At 47.2% G+C, this 26,355-nt stretch overlaps 1 protein-coding gene across 3 annotated transcripts in view; it reads right to left on the reverse strand.

Moving 5' to 3' along the window:
• The window catches only part of INO80C (INO80 complex subunit C), a 41,405-nt gene that overhangs the window by 11,211 nt on the left and 3,839 nt on the right, over positions 1 to 26,355 (reverse strand). For all 3 annotated transcript variants that reach the window (XR_013832480.1, XM_079950047.1, XM_079950048.1), the window contains exons 2-3: positions 3,717 to 3,827; positions 1,782 to 1,893 (exon numbers count right to left, since the gene is read on the reverse strand). Coding sequence is in view for 2 of the 3 variants with exons in the window: in XM_079950047.1 (XP_079806173.1) it covers positions 1,782 to 1,893; positions 3,717 to 3,827 (223 nt within the window). In the remaining variant the exon portion in view is untranslated. The remainder of the gene's footprint in view (positions 1 to 1,781; positions 1,894 to 3,716; positions 3,828 to 26,355) is intronic.

The following is a 26,355-nucleotide window of genomic DNA, read 5'->3' on the forward strand; positions in this document are numbered from 1 at the left end:
ATGCAGGGAGAAGAGTCGGTGGAAGAAGATGGGAAGAAATTTAAAGTTTATTTACAGAAACATTGTAAAATTAAGGAATGTTAGAAGGAGGCTGGAATGAAGTTATGTGGCTTTAGCAGAAATATTATAAAGGACTAAGTAAAAATAGACTGTTAATGGATGAGAGGAGGAAAGGTAAAGTTACATTTTATTAAGATAAATTATAGGATAAAAATTGGGAAGGATGGAAAGGATTTGTTGAAATAGCTAACCGAACTAGAATACAAAAAAGGGAGGTGTGAGGAGGTGAAGGAAACAAGCAAATGAAAGATAAGTTATGGGAAGGTTTGTTGTGTTTTTTTGTTGTTCTTTTTTTAAATTGTTTCTATTTTTCTGTTTTTTACAAGTTTGTGTTTAACTTGGTGTGTTTTCTTTTTCTTTTTGTAACCTTAAAAACTTTAATAAATATTATTTAAAAAAATAAAATAAAATGTAGTTTTCTGAGAATACCAGCCACACCATGAAATGCACAGCCTCTAGGGAATATGAGAATGTGCTTCTGAGATTCCATAGGCTCAATAATCCCTAGGCAGGTCTCCTATGAATTGAGTGTGCACCCTAGAACACAAACCAGAATATTCTGTGAGTCTTCAGAGTTCCTTGGTGGAAAAATAATTGTGGAAAGAGTTCCGTGATGGCAAGAAGCCTGAAAGTCAGTGCCCTACATTGATTTTTTAAATGTTTGCACTATCAAGGTACTGCCGACAAGTATGGGCACCAGAACACTAGAGGCTTGCCAAAATGCTGCAACTGAAATGTGCACACCACCTCATTGTTAATTCAAAGAATCTCTTCACACAAAGTTGTTAGGCTGAAAACTCAAGGTGTATGGTTTGCAAAACTTAATTTCTTGAGAATATGCATTCTTAAATTAGATCAAGATTACAGTGGTGCCTCGCAAGACGAAATTAATCCGTTCCGTGAGGCTCTTCGTATAGCTGTTTTTTCGTCTTGCGAAGCAAGCCCATTGACAGCTTAGCGGATTAGCGCTATTAGCGGTTTAGCGGCTTTTAGCAGATCAGCTGATAAGAGGCTTAGGGCTTAGGAAAAGGGGGGGAAAGGGAAAAACCCCCGCAGAAACTCACAAGACATTTTCGTCTTGCGAAGCAAGCCCATAGGGAAATTCGTTTTGCGAAGCGCCTCCAAAACGGAAAACCCTTTCGTCTAGCGGGTTTTCCGTCTTGCGAGGTGTTCGTCTTGCGGGGCACCACTGTACACAATTTCTGTATTCTGTTTCCTACAGCAGCCAGCCATTTAGTTGCCTTTGGAAGTTAACTAGATAGCCATGACAATGATGTTATCTTGTTATCTGTCCTTAGTATTTTGCTATTACAGCTAGTGGAGAATGGATCTATTGACAACTATGAAAGACTGATTATTTTTTTTAAAGGTGCCAATTATGTTATATGCAGACTGAATTCACACAGGAACTCAGCAGGACTTACTTCTGAGCAGACATGCACAGGATGGCACTGTAACACACAGAGAGGAAGCAGTGGACAGTCCCAAGTGAACCAGTGCCATTTGCATTCACATTTCTCATCCCTTGCAGGGAATTTATACCCCAGTCCCATGTCATTTCATTCATGTGCCTTTCCTTTTTATGGTGAAAAATGCCCACCTGATCTTTAATTGCATAGGTAAACTTGGTCACAATCTATCTCATGCAGAGAAAACAACTTAGGTGTATTTTCAAGAAAGCTGTTATTTATAAATACATGGAAAGCATCTAAGCAGCTTACAGCTTGGATCATTGAGTTGCCATGGCAATGCCCTTTCTGATGCAAGGATCTGTTTCAGGTTCTTCCAGGTTCTGTTCTTCTTGCCAGCTGCAGCTCCACCAATGCCAGAGTGCTGAAATGGTTAAAAGTGGGTTTAAAAAACAAATGCACTATTAATACATTCAAAGTAGCATTTCGTTGCTGGACTGAATTGCTACTAAAATTATTTCATCCATTTAGCTGAAGTTAGGCAGAAAATGAACAACATTTCTTTAGCAGCAACCAACAGGAGGACATTTTGACCCGTACCAAAACTAGTGCGCTTGGATAAAATGAATAAAATGGAGAAATAGAATTTTAATGAGAAAAGTTTTATGGAAACGTTATTTTTCTTCAAATAAAGGAAGCCTGAGTAAAATCCTGTGGGTGGTATTCAATGCTAGTCCTACTAGATCCATTGAAGTTAACAGACATGATGACCATCTGAGGTTCAGTAATTTCAATGGATCCGAGAAGGATTTAGTTGAATACTATCCAGTTTTGTTAAGGCAGCAGTGTACTATTGGAAAGAACAGTCTTGCATTTTCAGTTTTTAGGTAAAGGTAAAGGTACCCCTGCCCATACGGGCCAGTCTTGACAGATTCTGGGGTTGTGCGCCCATCTCACTCAAGAGGCCAGGGGCCAGCGCTGTCCGGAGACACTTCCGGGTCACGTGGCCAGCGTGACATCGCTGCTCTGGCGAGCCAGAGCCGCACACGGAAACGCTGTTTACCTTCCCGCTGGTAAGCGGTCCCTATTTATCTACTTGCACCCGGAGGTGCTTTTGAACTGCTAGGTTGGCAGGCGCTGGGACCGAGCAGCGGGAGCGCACCCCGCCGCAGGGATTCGAACCGCCGACCTTTCGATCGGCAAGTCCTAGGCGCTGAGGCTTTAACCCACAGCGCCACCTGCGTCCCTTTTTTAGACCTGGGACCTATTCCTAGGCACAACCTACAACATTGCCCCCCTCTTTTAATTTTTTTTTACCATACATGTCCATCTAAAATTAATTAATGTAACTAGCAAAAACTGCAGTGTGTAGACATTGGGCTGCCTATTTCCACCACATGCCAGGGAGGCCAATGACTCAAGATCTTCCCCAACCCCTCCCCTCCCCCTGCCTACCTATGCTTCTGCTGCTGTTAGCGCCGCGCTCTCCCTGTGCCTGCCCTCCTGCGCCTGCCCTTGCAAGTGGCAGAGGCTGGCGGCGGCAGGACGAGCGGCCCGAAAGGGCTGGCTGGCTCCAGAGAGGGGCTGCCCAAAATGGCACTCAGTCAGCTCAGCCCAGCTCCCTTCCTCCTCTATGCAGGGTGGGGAAAAGCCAGGAGGAGGGAGGGACGGAGGAAGTGCCATGGTGTGGGGGGGGAGGGGGGGAATGGCGCCCCCCCAAAAAAATGGCGGTGCAGGAAAAAAATTTAACGAACAGAATCCATACGATCCACGGTCCGTCCGTGGGCCAGATCCTGAGGGCAATTGGGCCGGATCCAGCCCGTGAGCCATAGTTTGCCGACCCCTGGGTTGGTGGGTATGGTAGAAAAGGCCTTCTTTGTTGTGGCACCCAGCCTATTCAGCTCCCTGCCTTGGAGATCCAGCTAGCCCCTCCCTGGTGGGATTCAGGTATCAAGTAAAAGCAACTTGTTTCAGCATTTATTTGCTATGACCAGCTCTTGAGTTTTAAAAATAAACAAACAAATAAATAAATGGAAGAAAGAAGAAAAACAGCAACCAAAAAAGGAGGAGAGAACAAGAAAAAGTAGTGTGGCAAAGGGGGGGGGGGGGAGAGCGTTGGGCATATACATTTAAGTGGGCCCTACATTGCAGGTTTGCGCAAAATATACAGTATGCCTCATATCTGGAAAGTTTCAAGACCAGCGTCATGGTGGATAAAATATTAAGCGTGTATAACTATATACTTACGACGAAGCTTGGAGACTTAAAAGGCAACGGTTTTATAGATGTTTCTACTGGCCCTGTATTGGCATCTGTGGTCACAGTTTTGTTTTCAGTCACTGTCTCTGCACTGGTATTCTGGGGGGGGGGGGGGGGAAGATTTGTCAGGTTTGAGAAGGAAACACACAAGTGAGCAAAAATGTGACTTCACAACTCCCCACCCCACAACGCCCATTTATCTGCTGTAGGTTCTGCTCCCAAGCCACTTACACTGGTCTGCTTGTTGTGAGTAATCTTAACCCAATTTATGTGCGGAAATACAGAAATACAGTGGTACCTTGGGTTACATATGCTTCAGGTTACATACGCTTCAGGTTACAGATTCCACTAACCCAGAAATAATACCTCGGGTTAAGAACTTTGCTTCAGGATGAGAACAGAAATCCTGCTCCGGTGGCGCAGCAACAGCGAGAAGCCCCATTAGCTAAAGTGGTGCTTCAGGTTAAGAACAGTTTTGGGTTAAGAACGGACCTCCAGAATGAATTAAGTTCTTAACCCAAGGTAGCACTGTACATAATTTGTGGAACATCGAATTTACAGAGATCGTACAAGTCAAGTGTGTGTGTGGGGGGGGGGGGGAGTGAGCACGGCTAGAGCATTTCAAAATATTGAGTGAAATCCCGTGCCTTCGTTTTAGAGCAATGGCGATGTCTAGCAATGCAAGAGGAAGAGAGGCGATTTTCTCTTACTCCCTCTTGTCTCTGCAGCTCACACTATTCCCAAAGGTCCCCCAACCCTCTGGGACAGATTTGGGGAGGGTGGCTGCAATGGGAAAGGGGAATTGACATATCCATTTCCATTTCTCCTAGTGGATGCCTCTGATGGAGCAAAAATAAATCCAGACAGATTGGCTGCACTGAATTCTACCAATTGTGCTTCAGAGTTCTTGAGGCTAAGGCAGAAACAATCATGGTTAATTTTTTAAAAAATTAAAAGCCTTAAGAAATTCAGGAGGTTCCACTGGAAAGAAAGCAAGTGGAAGGGCAAACTACCTGCTGCTTCAGTAGAGGTTCTCAAAGGGTGTGAGAGGAGACAATGGCAAGTGTGGCAGGAAGATTAAAGGACAACCACAGAAGGGTAGAGCTGGAAGGGACCCATAGGGTCATCTAGTCCAATCCCCTGCAGTGCAGGAATCTCAGCTCAAGCATCCACAACAGATGACCATCCAACCTCTGCTTAAAAACCTCCAAGGAAGGAGAGCCCAGAACCTCCTGAGTGAGACTGTTCCAGCGTTGAACAGCTCTTAATGTCAGAAAGTTTCGTCGGAATCTCCTTTCTTGTAACTTGAAGCCACTGGTTCGAGTCGTACCCGACAGAGCAGGAGAAAACAAGCTTGCTCTGTCTTCTATGTGACAGCCAGCTATGCCGTCCTTGCTCCCTTGTCCTCGGCTTCTCACAGATTGGCTGGAGAAGTCAGGTGCAAACAATAAATCTTTGCTTGATCGCAACTGGATGGCTTTGAGGCGCGGAATGCACTTGGAACCAGGTTAGTTTGGGAGGCTGGTTTACATAGAACAGTGGTGTCCCAACTTTTTCCAAAGAGGACCAGATTTGATGAAGTGAAGGGCCATGAGAGCCGACCAAAGGGCCAACCCAAGTTGTTAACCTTTTTTTAGGATTGAGGCTTTTGAGCTTTTTTATGATTTTACCCCAAAGTTGTTGAGCTAGTTGAGCTTTCTTTAGGATCGGAGTTGTTGAATTTTTTTTAGGATTGATGTTGTTGAGGTATTTTTAGAATTTTACCCCAGGAAATAAACTGCCACAGGGGCTGGATTAAACTGACCAGCGGACTGGATTAGGCCCCCAAAGCAGACTTTGGACATGCCTGACATAGAAGAATGCCTGAGGAGGGCTAGGATGTACAAGAAGATGGGGCTTCTCACAAACCTTTAATAATTGTACAGAATAAAAAAAAAAATCGTCAGCCTTTCTGAGCCTTACATGGCCAATAGCATTCGCTTGCTATGGTCTCTATCTCTGCCCCGCTCTTGTGTCTTTAATGCACCCAATATACAGAATTAAGCAGGTGATTCTTTTCCTGGCACAGAGATAGTGCAAAACAACTAAAACCTAGATGAAAGTTCTATAATTTATTCAAAATATATTAATTTGTAAATCATTTTAAATGATGTGCCAAGTGCTTGCCAGCTATCCTTTGCCAGAACACTGGAAAGTGGAACAGGCTTACGCCTTATTAATCAGCTGGACAGAATACTACCTGCACGTTGCTTCCTTATAATAATAATAATAATATTTTATTACGGCCATAGGCCCATACAGATAAAAAACGACACATAAATAACAACTTGTGCACGTGGAGAAAACAGCCGCCAAAGCACCACTATAACAATAAAATACTATAAGATAGAATGGCATACTACGCCTTAGTTAGCTTGTAGTGCTCCTTGGCGTCACTTTTGGGTAAGGAAAGCGACCAGGAACCTTGCCACTTTCAGGGTCGTATGAGTATCCTTATCCTGCAAGATTTGGGCAAGGTGGAATTTTGATGGGGTGCCCTCTAGTTTCTGAATGATTGATCCCAACAAATTTGCCCGTGGCACATTAAACAGGGGGCAAGTGAACATAATGTGCTGGAGCGACTCCGGTGTCTCCTTATCACATTCGCACATGGCGGGGGCTTGGCCCTTTGAGAATCTATGTCTCAGGACGTTGGAGGGAAAAACGTTGAACCTCGCTTTGGTGAAGGCCAGTCTATGGGCAACAGTCGAAAGGGAGGAGAGGTATGATGGAACGCAGTAAGTTAATGTGATACCAATGTTCTGAGGCGAACAAACACATCCCCCCAGCATATAATTTCGCTGTAGATCGATGTCATCCAGTCTTTGGTGGATCAGTCTTTGAGCAGTAATTTGGTCTAGTTTTAGGGAATCTGAAGGAGAGATTCCATAACTCAGGAGTTTGGCATGAATTCTACTAGTCCAAAGGCTAGAGAATTCATCTCGCCATAAGCATTGGACAAGGTAGTGGTTTGGTAGTCTATGCTACAATGATAACCAATAATTGAAGACTTGCTTCCACAGGCAAGTTTCTAAGGATGCGATCTTCAATTCTAGTCACATGGCTGCGTTGCTTACGCACAAGGGGAGCATTAGGAGCCGACGTAGGAATTGATTTTGCAGTGTCTCGAGAGGAGCAAGATCTGTCATCACAGCCCAAAGCGGGGCAGCATAAGCAAGCACGGCAACCACTTTTGCCTTGAACACCTTTAGGGCCGAGGGAACGTGCAAAGCTCCATCCGAAAAAAAGAATCGGAGGAGCGCACATGACAGAGTTTTGGCCTTGTTAAGTAGGTGTTGAATTTGAGCTTTCCACCCCAAGTTGTATTGGAAAATAACTCCTAGGTATTGAAATTTTAGAACTTGCTCTATTTTTGCTCCACCAAGCTTCCATTCGTATAATCTCCGGCTTCTGGAGAAAATCAGAATCTTGGATTTAACATGGTTGATGGTTAATTGGTTGAGTTGACAATACGTGGCAAAGATCTTCAGAGCTCTGGTTAGTCCAACACGTGTATAAGATAGAATTACCGCGTCGTCCGCATATAAAAGGAGTGGGCAGCGGTAGTCCGCTAGTCTAGGCGCGTGTGTACTTAGAGAAGAGTTAACTAGGGGTGCTCGCATGTCGCTGATGAATAGGTTGAATAGACAGGGAGCCAATATACATCCTTGGCGCACTCCCTTGTTTATTGGTATCGAATTTGTGAGGTCGCCCGCAGGAGTAAGTCTCACTCTGGCAAGGGTATCTTCGTGGAGCTGACTTATAAGCCATAAGAGTCTTCTATCAATGCCCTGTTTCGCAAGTTTCTCCCATAGGATATTTCTAGGAACGCTGTCAAAGGCTGCCTTTAGGTCTAAGAAGGCAGCACAGAGGTAGCCCCGGGGAGGAGAGGAGTACTTCCGTGCAAGATGATAAAGAACTATCGCATGATCGGTTGTAGAGCGTTTAGTTCTGAACCCTGCTTGTTCGTGGCCAATCTGATTAGTCTCATCTACCCATCGCAATAGTTTAGTCAGCAAAAAGCTGGCATAAATTTTCCCTACGATCGAAAGGAGGCTGATGTTACGGTAGTTTTCCGGCTCCGTTGGAGAGCCTTTTTTATGAATTGGTACTATAATGGCCTCCTTCCATATTTTGGGGATGAGGCCAGAAGCGTTGATTGCATCAAAGGTTTTGGCCAAAATGCTAGCCCACCATTTTGGGTGTAGTTTAATGGCTTCGGCAGGGATCAGATCGGGCCCTGGGGCTTTACCCGGTTTCAGCTGAGCTATTAGCTTGGCTATTTCGTCAGGGTCGGTGGGAGGCCAAATAGGTAAGTGGGTAAACAGATGCGTCAGGTGGTCAGAGGGAGCATCCGCCTGTGAGAAGCATTTCTTCAGGAACAATTCCCATGTCGGTGCAGGGATGACTGCCCTTGGGTATTTCCACACCCTTCTGTTGATCAAAGACCAGAATTCCCTGGATCTGTGTGATTTTGAAGCGGTAATCAAAGCCTGCCAGCGATTGTGTTGCCACTCACGTTTGGCAATTTTCTGCGTGCGTTTGTAAATTAGCTTGGCTTGTGCATAACTAGCTGGCAGAGTAGATGCACCGGAGGTCTTATATACATTATATATAGCACGAAAGCGCTGTCTTGCTTGTTTGCACTGAGAGTTATACCAGGGGGCACCGTAATTGCTTCCTTAAATTTTACTTCTCTGGAAGTAAAATGGCTACTCATCCCTTTCATAATGAAACCTGAAAAGTGACAGAAGGGCTTGAAATATTTCTATGGGGGCTAAGTCCCCACCCTGCTGTCTTCGGGTGACAACCCTAATGAAGTCCAAGTACAGTTAGTTACTGAGAAAGACGTTTTATTACAATCAGTTTAACGTTGTTTTTTGAAGGAGCTTTCCAAAGAAAAACAATCTAAGTCTCTGTTGCTGAAAGGGCTCTGCCATCTCAGGACCCATTTACACAATCCACAACTGAGCCAAGAACAGTCTAGCTTCACTTTGAATTTGGAATTCTGGAAAGCGACAAGGCGCATTGTGTATATTCTTGTGTTAGTGGAACCAAAATTAAGAATTCCAGACTTCACAAAGCTTCTTTGAGTCTTGGTTTTAATTAGGGCTGTATTATATAACATGGAAATGAGGAAGTGCCCATTTATCAGCTCTAGGCCCCAGAGTACACACTGGCAACCTAAATTCTCTCTCCCTCTCTCTGAGTCATCATCATCAACCTTTTATTCGACCGTCAGTCAGAAAAAAAATACAAATACATTTGTCAATACACAGTTAAAACATCCAAGAAGATTTTAGAGCTTAGCCAACACTAAAAGGGCTAAACAGATAGCCCCATGTCAATACAGTCAATTATGGTCTTGCGACGCTTAAACGCTAAAAAAAGAAATTTGGCCACCAAGAAAGGTATAGCTCTGGTGACATTATTCAGCAAGTGTAAAACCTGGTTTTCTCCAGGTAGGAAGCTAAGTTGACATAGGAGTGGGTCTATAAAGTTTTGTCTAAGCTCTGCATAAGAAGGGCAAGTCAAGAGAATGTGTTCGGTGGACTCAACCACACCGATAGCACAATGACAGGTTCTCTGGGCGTATGGTACTCCCCTGTACCTTCCCCACAATATTGCAGAGTCAAGGACATTTAATCTAGCCGCTGTAAGAAGTCTGCGGTATTCCACATAGTGGACTTCTGCAAGGTAGGGGGCTGGTATGGTCCGATAAATCTGGTCCCCTAGAAACATCCCAGGTTTTACCTGGGCTATGTCCTCTTGTCTGGCAATATCACTCAGTCTCCGGGAGATCCTCTCTCTGAGTCTGCCACAGCACATGTGAAATTGCTGGTCTTCAAACAAAGATATGTCCCTCAGATCAGCCTTCATATCTGAGGACTGGAAATGGCCAGTGTAACACTATGTTTTTAACAGGGATCCAGAGCAGGATCCTGAAAATTACAGGCCTGTTTGCTTAACATCTGTTCTAGGAAAACTGGTGGCAAGTATAAAGATAAAATAACCAAGCATGAAGAACAAGCCTTGGTGAAGCAGAGCCAGTATGGCTTCTGTAAAGGCAAGTCCTGTCACACAAACCTATTTGAATTCTGGTTACCCTAACAGACACTAGGATCTCTACAGCCATGTTACATTATAAAGCAGAATCCTGCTCAGTCTTTATTATGTTTCAGGCCTCAATAACCAAAACCTTGGCACATGTTGTTGTTGTTGTTGTTTAGTCGTGTCCGACTCTTCGTGACCCCATGGACCGGAACACGCCAGGCCCACCTGTCTTCCACTGCCTCCCGCAGTTTGGTCAAACTTATGCTGGTAGCTTTGAGAACACTGTCCAACCATCTGGTCCTCTGTCGTCCCCTTCTCCTTGTGCCCTCCATCTTTCCCAACATCAGGGTCTTTTCCAGGGAGTCTTCTCTTCTCATGACGTGGCCAAAGTATTGGAGCCTCAGCTTCAGGATCTGTCCTTCCAGTGAGCACTCAGGGCTGATTTCCTTAAGAATGGATAGGTTTGATCTTCTTGCAGTCCATGGGACTCTCAAGAGTCTCCTCAAATGCATCAATTCTTCGGTGAAGAGCCTTCTTTATGGTCCTGCTCTCACTTCCATACATCACTACTGGGAAAACCATAGCTTTAACTATACAGACCTTTGTCGGCAAGGTGATGTCTCTGCTTTTTAAGATGCTGTCTAGGTTTATCATTGCTTTCCTTTCATGAAGCAGGCGTCTTTTAATTTCGTGACTGCTGTCACCATCTGCAGTGATCATGGAGCCCAAGAAAGTAAAATCTCTCACTGCCTCCATTTCTTCCCCTAAAACCTTGGCATATACTCAAAAATAATGCCAGAGTCCAAAGGGACCTACTCTCAACTTATTAAATATGTATAAAACTGTTCACAAAGGAACACAGCCTAAGTAATCAAATTATACCCTTTAGATCACATTTTCTGAATCACAAGCTTCATTTGAGAACTTCAGCTACAAAAAATGTTTTAGCAAGTACCCTTATCCTGAATTACAGTGGTGCCCCGCAAGACGAACGCCTCGCAAGACGGAAAACCCGCTAGACGAAAGGGTTTTCCATTTTGGAGGCGCTTCGCAAAACGAATTTCCCTATGGGCTTGCTTCGCAAGACGAAAATGTCTTGCGAGTTCCTGCGGGGTTTTTTCCCTCCCCCCCCCTTTTCCTAAGCCCTAAGCCGCTTATCAGCTGATCCGCTAAAAGCCGCTAAACCGCTAATAGCGCTAATCGGCTAAGCTGTCAATGGGCTTGCTTCGCAAGACGAAAAAACCGCTATACGAAGAGCCTCATGGAGCGGATTAATTTCGTCTTGCGAGGCACCACTGTAATTTACTTGGAAATAAATCCATTGATCTCAATAGTATTTTGAAGAAAGCATGTTTAGGATCAAAGCTAAAATCGTCTGTAAAAGTTTTTGTTTTTTTCTTCTGTTGTATTACTTACTCGGAGCAAGCTTGCAAGAGAATGGAGAAGTATCCTTGCCCAGCAATCACCATTTCCTTTTTTAATGGCAGGCAATCTAGCAAATCACAAAGTGTGTGTGTTGTATGGTTTCACTCAAAATGCTTACAGGCCATTTAATGTACTGAAAGGTTTTATACATAAGAGGCCTGTGGGCCATATCCAGCCACTGTGATTACTTAGTTTGGCCCCCGGCAGCCCTACTAAATTTTAATCAAAGTATTAGAAGATTGTCTACTTTCACTCATAAAAAAGAAAAAAAATCAATTTGTAAAAACTCCAGTATCACACACAAAATCAGAAAGAGAAGTGAACATGTTAAAAGGTGCTGTTAATAGCAACATCCAAGATTAGGACATGAACCAGGACTTTTGGGGGTCAGTATTTTACATTTTTTACGTATATATCATTTTTATTAAATTTACTAATTTTACATTTCAAATTAAACATCTTTTATTATACCATACATCCATTGACTCCCCTCCCTCCCCTTTCAAGGTTCATTTAATTATCCACCATTCCTGCATATTTTGATATATCCATCTGATTCTATTTTCCTATCTTACATTACCTCAATGTTTATTATACTGTTGAATTTAACTTTAATACTGCCAGCATTTTCAACTGTGTAGAATTGTTTTCAATATACTTGACAAAAAAAATTCCACTCCTCTTTAAATACCTGCTCTTCTGGCTCTCTTACTCTGCTTGTTAGGCCTCCTAACTACATATTCTATCATCTTGAGTTGCCAGTTTTCCTTGCTTGGGACCTCCCTCATTTTCCATTTTTGAGCTAGCAAAATCTGAGCCACTGTTGTTGAATACATATTTTTTTCTGACTCTGTCTGAACAATTCCTAACAGAAATGCTTCTGGTTATTTGGGGAAAGTTGTTCTGAACATTTTTTTCAATCTCATTAGATATCATTTCCCAATATTTTGAAACTTTTTTGCATGCCCACCGCATATGAAAAAAGTTTCCTTCTTTACATTTCCAACACAAATCCGATTCCGAATTATACATCTTAGCCAATCTACTCGGAATTAAATACCATCTATGGATCATTTTCATATAGTTCTCTTTCAATATGTAGCATGCAGTAAATCTCAAATCATTCTTCCAAAGTTTCTCCCAGAGGTTTTGTTCTATATTGTACCCTATATCCATTGCCCAGTGGGTCATTGATGCTTTAACCAGCTCATCTTTTGTTTCCCATTCCAATAATAATTTATACATTTTAGACAATAGTTTCCCCTTATTCGGCAATAGCTCTCTTTCAAATTGTGAGCTTTTAAAAAAGTGAGCAAGCGAGAACAACTCTGATCTTCAGAGGTAGAAGCATGGGCAAGATATCTCTGGATTATAGCTTTTGGATTTCTGAATTTATTTGCATCCAGCTTCCAGACTCCAATTCACATCTGACCCATTCAGCATAGCTGGGAGATGGTACTTGCAGTGAAACATCTGGAGGGCCACAGGATTCCCTTTCCACTCAAAACACTTCTTTTTCTTCAGTGTGACATCTTAAAGGTAAAGGTAAAGGTACCCCTGCCCGTACGGGCCAGTCTTGACAGACTCTGGGGTTGTGCGCCCATCTCACTTAAGAGGCCAGGGGCCAGCGCTGTCTGGAGACACTTCCGGGTCACGTGGCCAGCGTGACATCGCTGCTCTGGCGAGCCAGAGCCGCACACGGAAACGCCGTTTACCTTCCCGCCGGTAAGCGGTCCCTATTTATCTACTTGCACCCGGAGGTGCTTTCGAACTGCTAGGTTGGCAGGCGCTGGGACCGAGCAGCGGAAGCGCACCCCGCCGCAGGGATTCGAACCGCCGACCTTTCGATCGGCAAGTCCTAGGCGCTGAGGCTTTAACCTTTAGCGCCACCTGCGTCCCCTGTGTGACATCTTAGTGCACTTATAATCTTAACTGAATAACACGGGGGGGGGGACATGCTTTACTTGTTAGAGCTATGGACTTTTCTTCCAGACTCTGGGCTGTTTCAGAACCCCCTCTTAGTGCTGCGAAGTCGTGCCTGGGCACATGTGCTCCATAATCAGAAAAACCTCGCCTAAACCTGACCCCTTGCGAGGGGGACTGTTTGACAAAATATATTTCCAACCCCTTGAATGCTGTCTGGAGAGGAGCACCCCCTGCAAGAACCCAGACAATGACCAGTTCTGGTATGTAGATGTTGATTTGCACGTTCAAAATAACGCTTTAAAACAGTGGCTCACTTACTCTCTCTCACTGCAGTGCTGGCTGTGCGAATCCGATCCGAGCTGCCGGGTCGCCGCCCACTGTGGAGGGGGAGGGTGCCAGGCGTGCGTTGCGTTGCAGTGCGGAGCGGAGAGCGAGCGAGGGAGGGACTATCTGGGGGAGGGACAGTGCAGCAGCCGCCCAGCCCAGCGCAGCGCTGAGCACGGGAGAGAACCACACCTGACCAGCCCAGGCAGCAGCAAGAAGAAGCTGGCAGCGGCGGCAGGTTAGGGGTTAGGGGCGCAAATTACCTGCCTTGCCCCGGGTGCTGACAACCCATGCTACGCCGCTGCTTTAAAATACAGCAACAACAATCTTTATTACGGTCCAGAGACCCAACGAAACATTACAAATCAATACAGAGTTCATACAGCCTAAAGGTAAAGGTAAAGGTACCCCTGCCCATACGGGCCAGTCTTGACAGACTCTGGGGTTGTGCGCCCATCTCACTTAAGAGGCCAGGGGCCAGCGCTGTCCGGAGACACTTCCGGGTCACGTGGCCAGCGTGACATCGCTGCTCTGGCAAGCCAGAGCCGCACACGGAAACGCCGTTTACCTTCCCGCTGGTAAGCGGTCCCTATTTATCTACTTGCACCCGGAGGTGCTTTCGAACTGCTAGGTTGGCAGGCGCTGGGACCGAGCAGCGGGAGCGCACCCCGCCGCAGGGATTCGAACCGCCGACCTTTCGATCGGCAAGCCCTAGGCGCTGAGGCTTTAACCCACAGCGCCACCTGCGTCCCTCATACAGCCTACCTCCAGGTTAATCAAGCACTTTGTTTGGAATATAGGGCTCGTTTGTTCTTGCAACCACCGATAAAAACTTTGCGACTGACAACGTTCTAGCTTTTGTCCGGTCTTCCAATAGGAACCTGACATAGTGAGCCTCTGATTTTCCCGGGAAAGGCACCAGCAAGGGTAGTATCAGTTCAGCCCTGGCCTGCTCATACTTCGCACAGTGTAACAAAATATGATCTATGGAATTGATGTCTTGAGCACACGAGCAAAGTCTGTCCTGGTAGGGAACTCCTCTCAACCTACCATCCAGCATTGCAGAGGGGAAGACGTTTAGTCTGGCTTTGGTGAAAAGCCTTCGATAGTTAGGTACTGTCAGGTTTTTGATGTAAGATGTTAACTCAAAGGCATACCCATATTGAACTCCTGCTGCCAGCGGACTACAGACTGCGTGTGACCGAGATCGCAAGTCACTGTGTGCATTGTCCCATAATCTTTGCTTTAAAACCTTTTGGGCGCCTTCATAACCCAGGTAATAAAGTGGGGGGGGGGAGACAGACCAATAGAGGTGGCTTTTTTAGCCATGGTTTTCTGCCATTTGCTGACAAATTCCTCACTGGTCAAATGTTGGTACAGACCCTTCCCTAGATTAAACACTGAAATCCTGAGCCAATGTTTTAGGGCAGCCCACCACGCTCTAGCAGAAATTGGGCATTCACCAGCTTCCAACAGAAGTATGGAGTTGGGGACCTGCAACAGAGATCGTATAAATTTTGCCTGAAAGCCATCTAGCTTTGGCAGGTCCCCATTATGCCAGACATTTGCTGCATACAGGAGTTGGGAAACGGGCTTTGCGTTGAAAACCCTTAAGGCTGCTGGAACATATTTGCCGCCCTTTGTGAAGAAGAATCTATGTATGGCTAGCTTTGTAATCTCCGCCTTTTGAAGGGAGGTTTGCCAATGGTGCTTCCAAGATCCTGTATGATGGAATGTGAGCCCTAGGTAACTGAAGTATTTTACCTGTTCAAGGTTATGGCCATCCAGCACCCATTTAGACTGGGAGAATCTTCTTTCGAAGACTAAAATTTTAGATTTTTCATAATTAATGGTGTCAGGGACTCAGCGGGAGCGCAGGGAGGAGAGGAGATGGAAAGCGAGGGGGAGCAATCCGAGGGCAGCGTAGGAGAATATGACAGCAGCCCGATAGATTCCATGAGCCTCTCCAGCGAATCGGAAGATTCACAGAAGGGGGCGCCGATGGGCAGGGCAAGGGGCGACCCAAGGGGGACACCCCAGAAGCAAGGGGCCAGCGGGGACTCCCAGAGCAGCAGTTGCAAATCAGGACCAGCTTCCCCACCAGAGCGTAGTGGGGGGGGAGGAGTCCCAGGTGTCAGAGCCCACATATGCACCACCAGCGAGAGAAGATGAGTCAGGGTGGACCACGCCTCCATCGGAGAGCGAGTTAACGGTTAAGAGGAAAGTTGCAGGCTGGGCGCGCGCGCCAAGTTCAAAGGTACAGGCGAGCGGCACAGAAGGTAGCCCGGATAGGGAACCAGGTCCTAAAGCCCGCCGGAAGGAGGGGCAAGAATCGTCAGGGTCAGCGTCAGAGGAGTCCAGGAAGGATGAGACCCTAGCGGGCAGGAGGGCCCAGAGGAGAAAGGAATTTAGGAAGAGGTGGAGCAAAGCGAGAGTCTTAAACTGGTGTGGAGGGGGAGGAGACTCAGACAGGACTTCGCCGGTCTAAGGTCGGGACGTAGAGCTGCACGCTGCGGCTTTAAAATGGAGACTGAATCTCAATAAAGACTTTTGTACATAACTACAGCCTAGCGTTGGTCCTCTGTGAGCTGGGACCTGGAGGCAGCTCTGACAGTAAGTCCTGTCTCAAATTTCAAAGAACCTCGCAACGTGAGAGGACGCAGCGAGGGGCGAAGATTGGTGCTTCGCGAGCTCACAAAAACAGCACAAGATGACTACAGAAGAACGACTGGCAGCTTTGCAAGAAGCCGTGGTACAACTTAACGCAGAAATACGAGCGGCAAGGAGGAGAGAAGAGGAATCAGATGCTGTCTGCAAGGATCTGCAAAACAGGTTGGAAATGTTGACTAAACAGGGGCCACCGGCAGCCAAATCAGAAGGGATCGGGCTCGGGAAGAGAGGGGGGAGCCTGGTGTCGCATTTCGATGGGAGTCTGCAGCAATATCCTAACTTCAGAGCAGACGTAGTTTTTGCGCTAAAGTTGCTGGAGAAGGACTTTAGAGATGAGCAGGAGAAAGTAGGCTTCATACTAACGCATCTCCATGGAGAAGCTAAAGCGTGGTTGCGCAATCTGTGGAGAGATAATGATCCAGCCCTCCAAAACGCAAAAGCCTTCATTAAGGCGATGGACGATTGTTTTTTATCGGAGATAGATGTAGATGTCGCTAGAAAAGAGATTCACGGTCTGAAACAAGGCAGAGCCACTGTAAGGCAATATCATTCCCGCTTTTTTGCATTGGTCAACGCGCTGGGATGGGAAAAGGACTCAGCGTCCGTCAGGGACCTGTTCTGGGAGGGGCTCAACGGGGCTGTGAAAGACGAAATCGCAAGGGGGGAGAGGCCACGGAGCACTCAAGAAGTGGTCCAGAAGGCGTTGACGATTGGTGTGCGGCTGGAAGAACGTCCCTGGAGCAAAGATGAAGGGCGTTGGGGACGCACGCCAGCAAGGGCACCTCCTTTCTTCCCCAGAGACTCAGCGCGCGCTCAATCCACGCCTCCACTGGGAGGGGGAGAGGAGCCGATGGAGATAGGTGGTGCCAAGGCTCAGTCAGCGACCAGAGCCCTAGCGCCAGGAGCAGCCAAGGTGAAGCCTCCTAGAGGGAACAGGAAGTGTTACATCTGCGAAAGTGCTCAGCATATGGCAAAAGAGTGCCCCCAGAGGCTCCACAAGCACAATGCAGCCTCAGCAAAAGTAACAGAAGCAGCTCAGCAGAGGGAACCGCAGCAGGGAAACGACGAAGTCTGGCTGGAAGCAGAGCCGCTGGGGCCCAGCCAGACGAATCAGTGAAGCAGTCCCCAGGAATCTTACAGCCCACAGACCCCCTCCCGCCCAAACCAGTGGTGCAGCTCACCGCAACACTCCAGCTTCCCAATGGGCTCACCATGGAAGTGCCTATTACCATTGACTCTGGTAGCAATGCAGACTTTATGGGGGTGGATTTCATCAAGCAACATAGCATAGCGCTCCTGCCTGCCACGATGCCCCTGAAAGTAGTGACAGTCGATGGAAGAGAATTGCTGGGGGGACAGGTGGTACAGCAAACGCCGCCAATGGTGATGCACATTGGAAATCACCGCGAAGTCATCAGCTTCAACGTCACCCAACTGTCAGACACGCCCATAGTGTTGGGCATGAGCTGGTTGGACAGGCACAGCCCGGCATTGGCATGGTACCAGCGTAAATTGACCTTCTGCTCCTCCTACTGCGCAGAACATTGCATCATGACTAACCAGGAGGACGAGGGGCAAGAGGATGACCCACAGCTACAACTGGGCATGCTGCAAGCTGTACCCGACAAGTACAAGGCGTTTTTGGAGGTCTTCTGCGAGAAGGAAGCGGACAAGCTGCCTCCCCACAGACCCTACGACTGCAAGATTGACCTCCTGCCGGGGGCAACGCTGCCGACCGGAAAACTGTACTCCATGTCTGAAGACGAACTGCAAGAGCTCAGGGAGTTCATAGATCACAATTTGAAGCGGGGATTCATCCGAGAATCCAAAGCAGTGGGGGGCAGTCCTGTTTTCTTTGTGAAGAAAAAAGACACGCCCCAGAAGAGGCTTGTAGTTGATTTCAGAATTTTAAATTCGAAAACCAAGCCCACGGCTTTCCCGATGCCCAAGATCGACGACTTGCTCGCGACGGTGAGGAAGGGACGCATCTTCACCAAGCTGGATCTACGAGGGGCGTACAATCTTATACGCATGCGGGAGGGCGACGAGTGGAAGACGGCCATGTTCACGCCCTTGGGCACCTATGAGTATAGGGTTATGCCTTTCGGTTTACAAAATGGCTCCCACTGCTTCCAAGCCTTCATGCATCACGTGTTAGCGGGGCTCCTATACAAGAAGTGCGTCTGCTTCCTGGACGACATTCTGATCTTCTCGGAATCGCAGGAGGCTCACGAGAGAGATGTCAAGGAAGTCCTGCAAAGACTACGGGAGCACAGGCTTTACGCCAAGCTGGAGAAATGCCAGTTCGACATGACGGAGGTGGATTTCCTGGGCTACAAGCTGTCCGACAAGGGAATCGCCATGGACAGCGCCAAGGTACGATCAGTACTGGACTGGAAGAGCCCGCGCAATCGGAAGGAGGTCCAGAGGTTTGTCGGCTTTGCTAACTTTTATCGCAAGTTCATCAAGGGTTTCGCTATGCAGACGGCGGCCATCACGGACACCCTCAGCTCCAAGAAGAAGAAGTTCATCTGGACGGACCAGGCGGAGCAGTCCTTTCAGAAACTCAAGCGTCTTTTCGCTTCCGAGGAACAACTGCTGCATGTGAACCCCAGCAAGTCCATGAGGGTGGAGACGGATGCCTCCGACAGAGCCGTGGGGGCAGTCCTGTTGCAGCGAGACCCGCAAGGGGATTGGAGGCCGTGTGCTTTCTACTCCAGGAAGCTCAGCAAGTCGGAGCAGAACTACACCATCTGGGACAGAGAGTTGCTGGCCATTCATGCAGCATTCAAGGCGTGGCGGCACTTCCTCATCGGAGCCAAACACACGGTGCAAGTTCGCACGGACCATAAGAACCTGGAGTACTGGCGCACGGCGCGGTTCCTGAACCAGAGACACATCCGCTGGGCGGAGTTCTTTGCGGATTTCGACTTCAGGATAGAATATATCCCCGGAGACAACAACGTCATGGCTGATGCGCTATCCAGGAAGCCGCAGTATCTGGAGGAAGCAGCACCGGTAGCGGCCAAACACATTTTCGCACCCAAGGCGTGGGCATGCGCTTCTGCCACAATAGACCTGGAAGCGATACGGCGCGAGCTGCGAACAGATTTCTTCGCGCGCTCCAAGATGGAGGAGGTGCGCAGCGGCACGGCGAAGGACGACGAGTTCCAGATACGTGACGGACTGCTCCTCCGCAAGGGGGCCATCTACGTACCGGGAGATGAACTCCGCGCGACAGTACTGCAACAGCTACACGACGCACCCAGCGCCGGACATTTCGGCAAGGAAAAGACGGTGGAATTAGTAGCCAGAGACTTTTGGTGGCCCAAGATGCGGGGAGAAGTCGCGGAATACGTCACGAGGTGCGACACCTGCCAAAGGGCCAAGCCAGTATACAGACCGCCGGCGGGACTGTTAGAACCGCTACAGACCCCGTCCGAACCGTGGGAGAGGGTAGCCTTGGACTTTGTCACTGACCTGCCCAGCTCGAGGGGGAAAACAGCAGTACTCGTGGTAGTCGACATGTTCACCAAGATGGCGCACTTCATTCCTTGCGCGAAGGTGGCCACAGCGGAACAGACAGCCAAGCTGTTCATAGACCACGTGTTCAAGGTACACGGCCTGCCACGGTCTATCCTGTCCGACAGGGGGCGCCAGTTCATCTCGAGTTTCTGGCGGAAGCTGATGGGGATCCTGAACGTCAAGGTCAACCTAGCGTCGGCAAGACACCCGCAGACCAACGGACAAGCGGAGAGGGTCAACGCCGTCATGCAGCAGTACCTGAGATGTTACGACAACCAGCAGCCCTCGACCTGGGTGGACTATCTGCCCCTGGCCGAGTTTGCCTACAACAACACACAACACGTGTCCACGGGGGTGACACCGTTTTTTGCCAACCACGGGCGACATCCCAGGACCTTCCCGGGCTTAGAGAAAGAGGGGGAGGGGGAGCCACAGGGAGCAGAGGCATTGGCAGAGGAGTTACAGGAGGTCCATGAACAGCTCCGTAGACAGTTAGACCTAGCAAAACACGTATACAAGATGCAAGCAGACAAACACAGAAGAGTGGGGGAGGACATACGGGTAGGGGACTGGGTCTGGTTAGCGGCCCAGGCAGTGCCGGCCAGATCCTTAGCTAAGAAGAAGCTGGGACACAAGCAGTTGGGCCCTTACCTAGTCGAGGCACAGATCAACCCAGTGGCTTTCCGTTTGACACTACCGGAGGGTTCCAGAATGCACCCGGTCTTTCATAGATCGGTGCTAACGCCCTACAAGGCACCTCACAGGTTTCAGGAGCCAGGAACAGCTCCCAGTCCGCTTAGAGATGCACCCATGACAGGGGGGTCGCCGAGGGCGGGGCCACTCAACGAGGTGACGGAGATTTTGGACTCGAGATGGGGGGAAGAGGGAGTCGAATATCTCATCGCAAGGGAAGGTGCCCCGGCCAGCGCCAACAGCTGGGTGCCGTACTATGCGGTGGAGGAGCACTACCTCAAAGACGAGTTCCACGCACTCTTCCCACACAGGCCCATGCCGGAGGATTATTTTGACGAATATCTTTTCACCCCCACACTCTCAGCCAGTACGTTTCAGGGGTTCTCCTCGGCTGAGGAGACGGTTCCAGAGACTACCTCGCCGGAGGGGTCGGTCTCAGACTTGGGTGCGGAACGCTCTTATTGGTGGGACACTCAACCCGAGGAGGAGTGGCGCAGGAGACTGCTCAGAGGGCCCTGGCACGCAGACTACCCAGAGGAAATGGGGGAACAAGGGGGCATGGACGGGTTGGGGGAGGATCCTGGTTTCGAGCACGCCGGCAACGAGATGGAAGCGGAGGAGAGCGACGTCGATGTACCCGTCACGGACTGGCAGCATGCCAGGGGGGAGACCGGTATCCGGCATGCACCCCCACAGCATTGGAGCACCCGGAACCCACGCCAGAAGAGGGGGAGGGGGGAAGGGGGGGCTTCGAGGGGGGGATGGATGTCAGGGACTCAGCGGGAGTGCAGGGAGGAGAGGAGATGGAAAGCGAGGGGGAGCAATCCGAGGGCAGCGTAGGAGAATATGACAGCAGCCCGATAGATTCCATGAGCCTCTCCAGCGAATCGGAAGATTCACAGAAGGGGGCGCCGATGGGCAGGGCAAGGGGCGACCCAAGGGGGACACCCCAGAAGCAAGGGGCCAGCGGGGACTCCCAGAGCAGCAGTTGCAAATCAGGACCAGCTTCCCCACCAGAGCGTAGTGGGGGGGGAGGAGTCCCAGGTGTCAGAGCCCACATATGCACCACCAGCGAGAGAAGATGAGTCAGGGTGGACCACGCCTCCATCGGAGAGCGAGTTAACGGTTAAGAGGAAAGTTGCAGGCTGGGCGCGCGCGCCAAGTTCAAAGGTACAGGCGAGCGGCACAGAAGGTAGCCCGGATAGGGAACCAGGTCCTAAAGCCCGCCGGAAGGAGGGGCAAGAATCGTCAGGGTCAGCGTCAGAGGAGTCCAGGAAGGATGAGACCCTAGCGGGCAGGAGGGCCCAGAGGAGAAAGGAATTTAGGAAGAGGTGGAGCAAAGCGAGAGTCTTAAACTGGTGTGGAGGGGGAGGAGACTCAGACAGGACTTCGCCGGTCTAAGGTCGGGACGTAGAGCTGCACGCTGCGGCTTTAAAATGGAGACTGAATCTCAATAAAGACTTTTGTACATAACTACAGCCTAGCGTTGGTCCTCTGTGAGCTGGGACCTGGAGGCAGCTCTGACAAATGGATAAACCATTTCCAGAACAGTAATCAGAAAATTTCCTCAACAGATAATTCAAGCCCGGTCTGGAACGCGAGATGATGGCCGCATCATCAGCATACAACAACAAAGGGGTCCTTCTCATTCCTATTTTTGGAATGTGTCCATCTGGGTCCATTAAGTTCTCTTCTAGGTCATTTAAGAATAGACAAAACAATGTGGGGGCCAAAATACAACCCTGTCTCACCCCCTAGTCATCTTGATGCTGTTCGATAGCTGTCCCCGTCGACCGCATTGGACCTGCAGTTTGGTTCCATTGTACAGGGCTTTTATAAGAAAATGATGTCATGCGCATGCACATAAGCAGCAAAATGCGACCCGCGGTCACGTCTTACATTCTATTCAGGATGCGAACTGGGCTCCGGAACGGATCCCGTTCGCATCCCGAGGTACCACTGTAATAGCAGTTCAAAATACAGTGGTACCTCGGGTTACATACGCTTCAGGTTACAGACTCCGCTAACCCAGAAATAGTACCTCAGGTTAAGAACTTTGCTTCAGGATGAGAACAGAAATCGCACGGCAGCGGCACAGCAGCACAGCGGCAGCAGGAGGCCCCATTAGCCAAAGTGGTACCTGAGGTACCACTGTAGTTTGAAACTAGCTGGTCCAAGAAGGACTGTTTACTATTTTATGCATCTAACTGGACCACTTCTGACAAAGTGATAGGTAGCTTTTCTGTGTTCTCTGTAGTGCATTCTGACAGCAAAGAATAACTTCATGGAGTCTTGATTAAAAAGCAATGCCCTCTTAGTAGTGCTGTGAGATGAGAATATTCTCAGCTAGAAAATTCTCCAGAGAATATTCTCCACAAACTGTAAATTCTGTATCATCTACACAGCTGCTTTAAATGCAGACACTTCATTACCGGTAATCGAAAATATTCTTGAGAATATTCTCCAAAAGATTATTCTCGAGAATTTAACATCACTGCCTCTTAGGTTGCATCACTAAATTACCTTCAAATGGTTATCTTTTTAAAGTTTGTGCTTTGAGAGCCAAAATACTGAAATATATGAAATACTAGTAGATTTAGCCACATCAGTGGTGGAATAAAGTTGTCTCAAGCAAGCTCTATAAACGGGGTGTGTGTGTGTGTGTGTGTGTGTGTGTGCGGTGCAACATTTTGAAAGGCTCAAGCGTACTAACAAAGATGGTAACATTTCCATTAAACTCCTGGAGGAAACAGATGTGTCAATCTGTGACACAGGAAGCTTCACTGCACTGGCAGGGCTCTTTCTTGGCCTCCTCTTAAGTATATAGCTGAACTTTGGAAAACTTTTGTTTCACAGCACAACACTTGGCTGAACTTTATTTATTTATTTATTTATTTATTTATACATACAAGTGATGTTCAGGGTTTTAGAAGGGTTATCTTAGGTCATGTTAAAGGCATACTGAAGAACATGTTTATTACAGCAATTTTTTTAACATCCACAACCTGGAAATTCCCAAACCTCCAGCACAGCAACAGTGGTTGCATAATTATGGAGTTTTAGCTATGCACTCAACCCTGACACTAACATTGTTCAGGATTCAACAGCGAAAGCGTCCAGGCTCTTCTAGTCATTTTTGTATTGGCGGCATTGCAATTGAAACCCAAGAATGTGGTCAGATACTTGATTCTGTTTGCCCTACTCCAAACAATGTCCATCTTGGCCAGTATAGACATTCTGGGAGAAAATGCTGGCTTCCTTTCTGCTGATCTTTATTCCACAACCTGGTGCTTGCCAGATATTTTGGACAATCCCCATCATCCCTGACCATTGGCCATGCTGGCTGGAGCTTATAGGAAGTGTAATCCAAAACATCTAGAGAGGACCAGGTGCTGCAGCGGCAAAAACAACAGCAACCATGTTTCCTTAGGGAGGGCATTGTTCTAGTTCAGGCTTCCTCAGACTCAGCCCTCGATGTTTTCAGACTACAATTCCCATCATCCCTGACCACTGGTCCTGCTAGCTAGGGATCATGGGAGTTGTAGGCCAAAAAAAACATCTGGAGTGCCAAGGCTGAGGAAGCCTATTCTAGTTTGTCCGAAAGAAGCAAATCTAGAATCTTGAGAATCTGAGGCTTTTTACACTTTGGGAAATAAAAATAAAGCCTTCCTCCTCCCCTTTTAAATCCCTAAAGCAACATAATGGGGATAAAGTTCTATAATCTGTTCTTGATTGGTTCCAAGGCAGGGGTAATCCAAAGGCGAAGTAAATAGGAGGCAGTTCTTTGCAATTTGCCAGGACAGCCTTTTTCAAACTGAATATGCAACAAATCCTCTTTGGGGTAGCACAAATCCTCTTGGGGGTAGAAGACTGTTCATTTTTAGATTACATTCCTATTTATAAAGTTGTTGCTGCCTTCTTTGTTCAGAAATCTGCAACGTGCAACAACTTAATCCAGGAGCTGATAGGGAGACTACACACACATCTTTAACAGTTTCTACAAACAAGAATTGAAGCAGGTGGAGTTTATCCGATGAAATCTGGAAACAGGTGTCTGGAGGCAGTTTGGGGCTAGATGTTGGCAAACAAGCTGAAGCTTAATCCAGATAAACGGGATGTGTTCTGGGTTGGGAAAACTGCTGGTATGAATGGATATTTGTCTCTGGTTCTTGGTGGGATTGCATTCTCCCTGAGGAGATGGGTACACAATCTGGGAAGCTTCCTGGACTCAGTGTTGTCCATAGATGTGCAGGCCATATAGGTGGCCAGGAGCACTTTTTACCCATTCAGTTGCAGCTGGCAGGTCAGCCTATCTGAAGAAAACTTGTGAGACATGTTTGATTAAACCCAGACTAAATTATTCTAAGCTCCTTCTTAGGCAAATACACTGCCAGCCTTCAAGTGGCCCATGGTCAATTTTATTTCCGTCTGTCTTTAGCTAATTGTAATACACTGTTGTTGTTTTAAAAAATTATTGCTCCTGTTTTCAATTAGTTGGGTTGATTGGTTATTTTATTGTTTGTAACATTTTGTAAACTACCTTGTGAGGACAGTGTCTTAAATCTTTTAAATAAAATATCATGCAAGTTCCTTCTTTTGAAGAATCATTAAATGTACTGAAACCTTTCCACCTGGTAATCTTAGGAACAAAATATACCCTGTATAGAAGATCCGAGGCACATGGATAGGGGAGCCTATTTTGTGACACTTGAACACACACAAACACACAATTTCACGAAGAAATATTTGTTTCTTGATAGGCTACTAAAAACAAAAGCCAAGGAAGAACAATACTGTACAGCAGTTGTTTTGTCATGGATAGACTAATTTTTTGGACTGAAGAGTTCTGGGTTCAGATTCTTACATCTGCCATGAAACTCACTTTGGGTCAGTCACTATCTCTTAGCTGAACATATCTAACATGCAGAGCTGCTAACTTTATTACCAGCCTTGGCTCCTATGCTTTCAACAAGTAGCTTATTTTGTAGAAATTAGTAGGCTATAATACTTCTCTCCATGCTTCATCTACTGATTTCTACAGATTCAGAATCTCTTACATGGAATGGGCCAAGCCTTTTTCCCCCCTGTTCAATAAGCAATGCTATCCATGGTATTGTGATTATAACATGGCATTATTCTTGAGATCCTTAGTGGAAGAGCTGGATATGGAAGACCGGTGGTACGGAACCTGAGGCTCGCCACACATTGATAATACTCTAACTGTGAGGGATGATGGGAGTTAGAGTCCAGCAAAATCTGGAGGATTTAAAAATGAGCAACAAAAACCAAAAATAACTAATTAGTTTCATTATTTCATAACTACAAATCACAATTTCCTATTTCATCTAAATATTCAGATGAAATGGAAAAAGGCATTTTGTTCCACACTGCAACCTGGAAGCTTTAAATCTCACCACAGACCTGAAAGAGCGAGAGTACGGCCCCAAAGTTGCCAAGGCGTAGCTTTCTGCAACATCTGAATGTGGCCACTGTATCAGTAATCTTTCAAGAGCTTAAGAAGAGCCTGTTGAATCAGGCCAAGGACCAGCATTCTGTTCTCACAGTGGGCAACTGTGATCATAGAAAAACTTTTCATAACAACAACAATTTATTATTTCTACCCTGCCCATCTGGCTGGGTTTCCCCAGCCACTCTGGGCGGTTTTCAACAGAACGTTAAAAACAGAATAAAACTTCAAACGTTAAAAACTTCCCTAAACAGGGCTGCCTTCAGATGTCTTCTAAAAGTCTATCTATTTTATAAACTTTTATCATGTCACCTCTTATGTTTTACTGAAACTAAAAAGTCCTGAATGTTGAAACCTGCCAGGAAAAAAGGGGAGGTATAAATAAGTAAATAAATAAATAACCTTTCCTCATATGGGAGTTCATCATTTTGGGTGTCCTTTCTGAACCTTTCCCAAGTCTACAATATCCTTTTCTAGGAGAGATGACCAGAATGGTACAGACTA

This window comes from Podarcis cretensis (genome assembly GCF_951804945.1).
Source record: "Podarcis cretensis genome assembly, chromosome: 13".
NCBI lineage: Eukaryota > Metazoa > Chordata > Lepidosauria > Squamata > Lacertidae > Podarcis > Podarcis cretensis.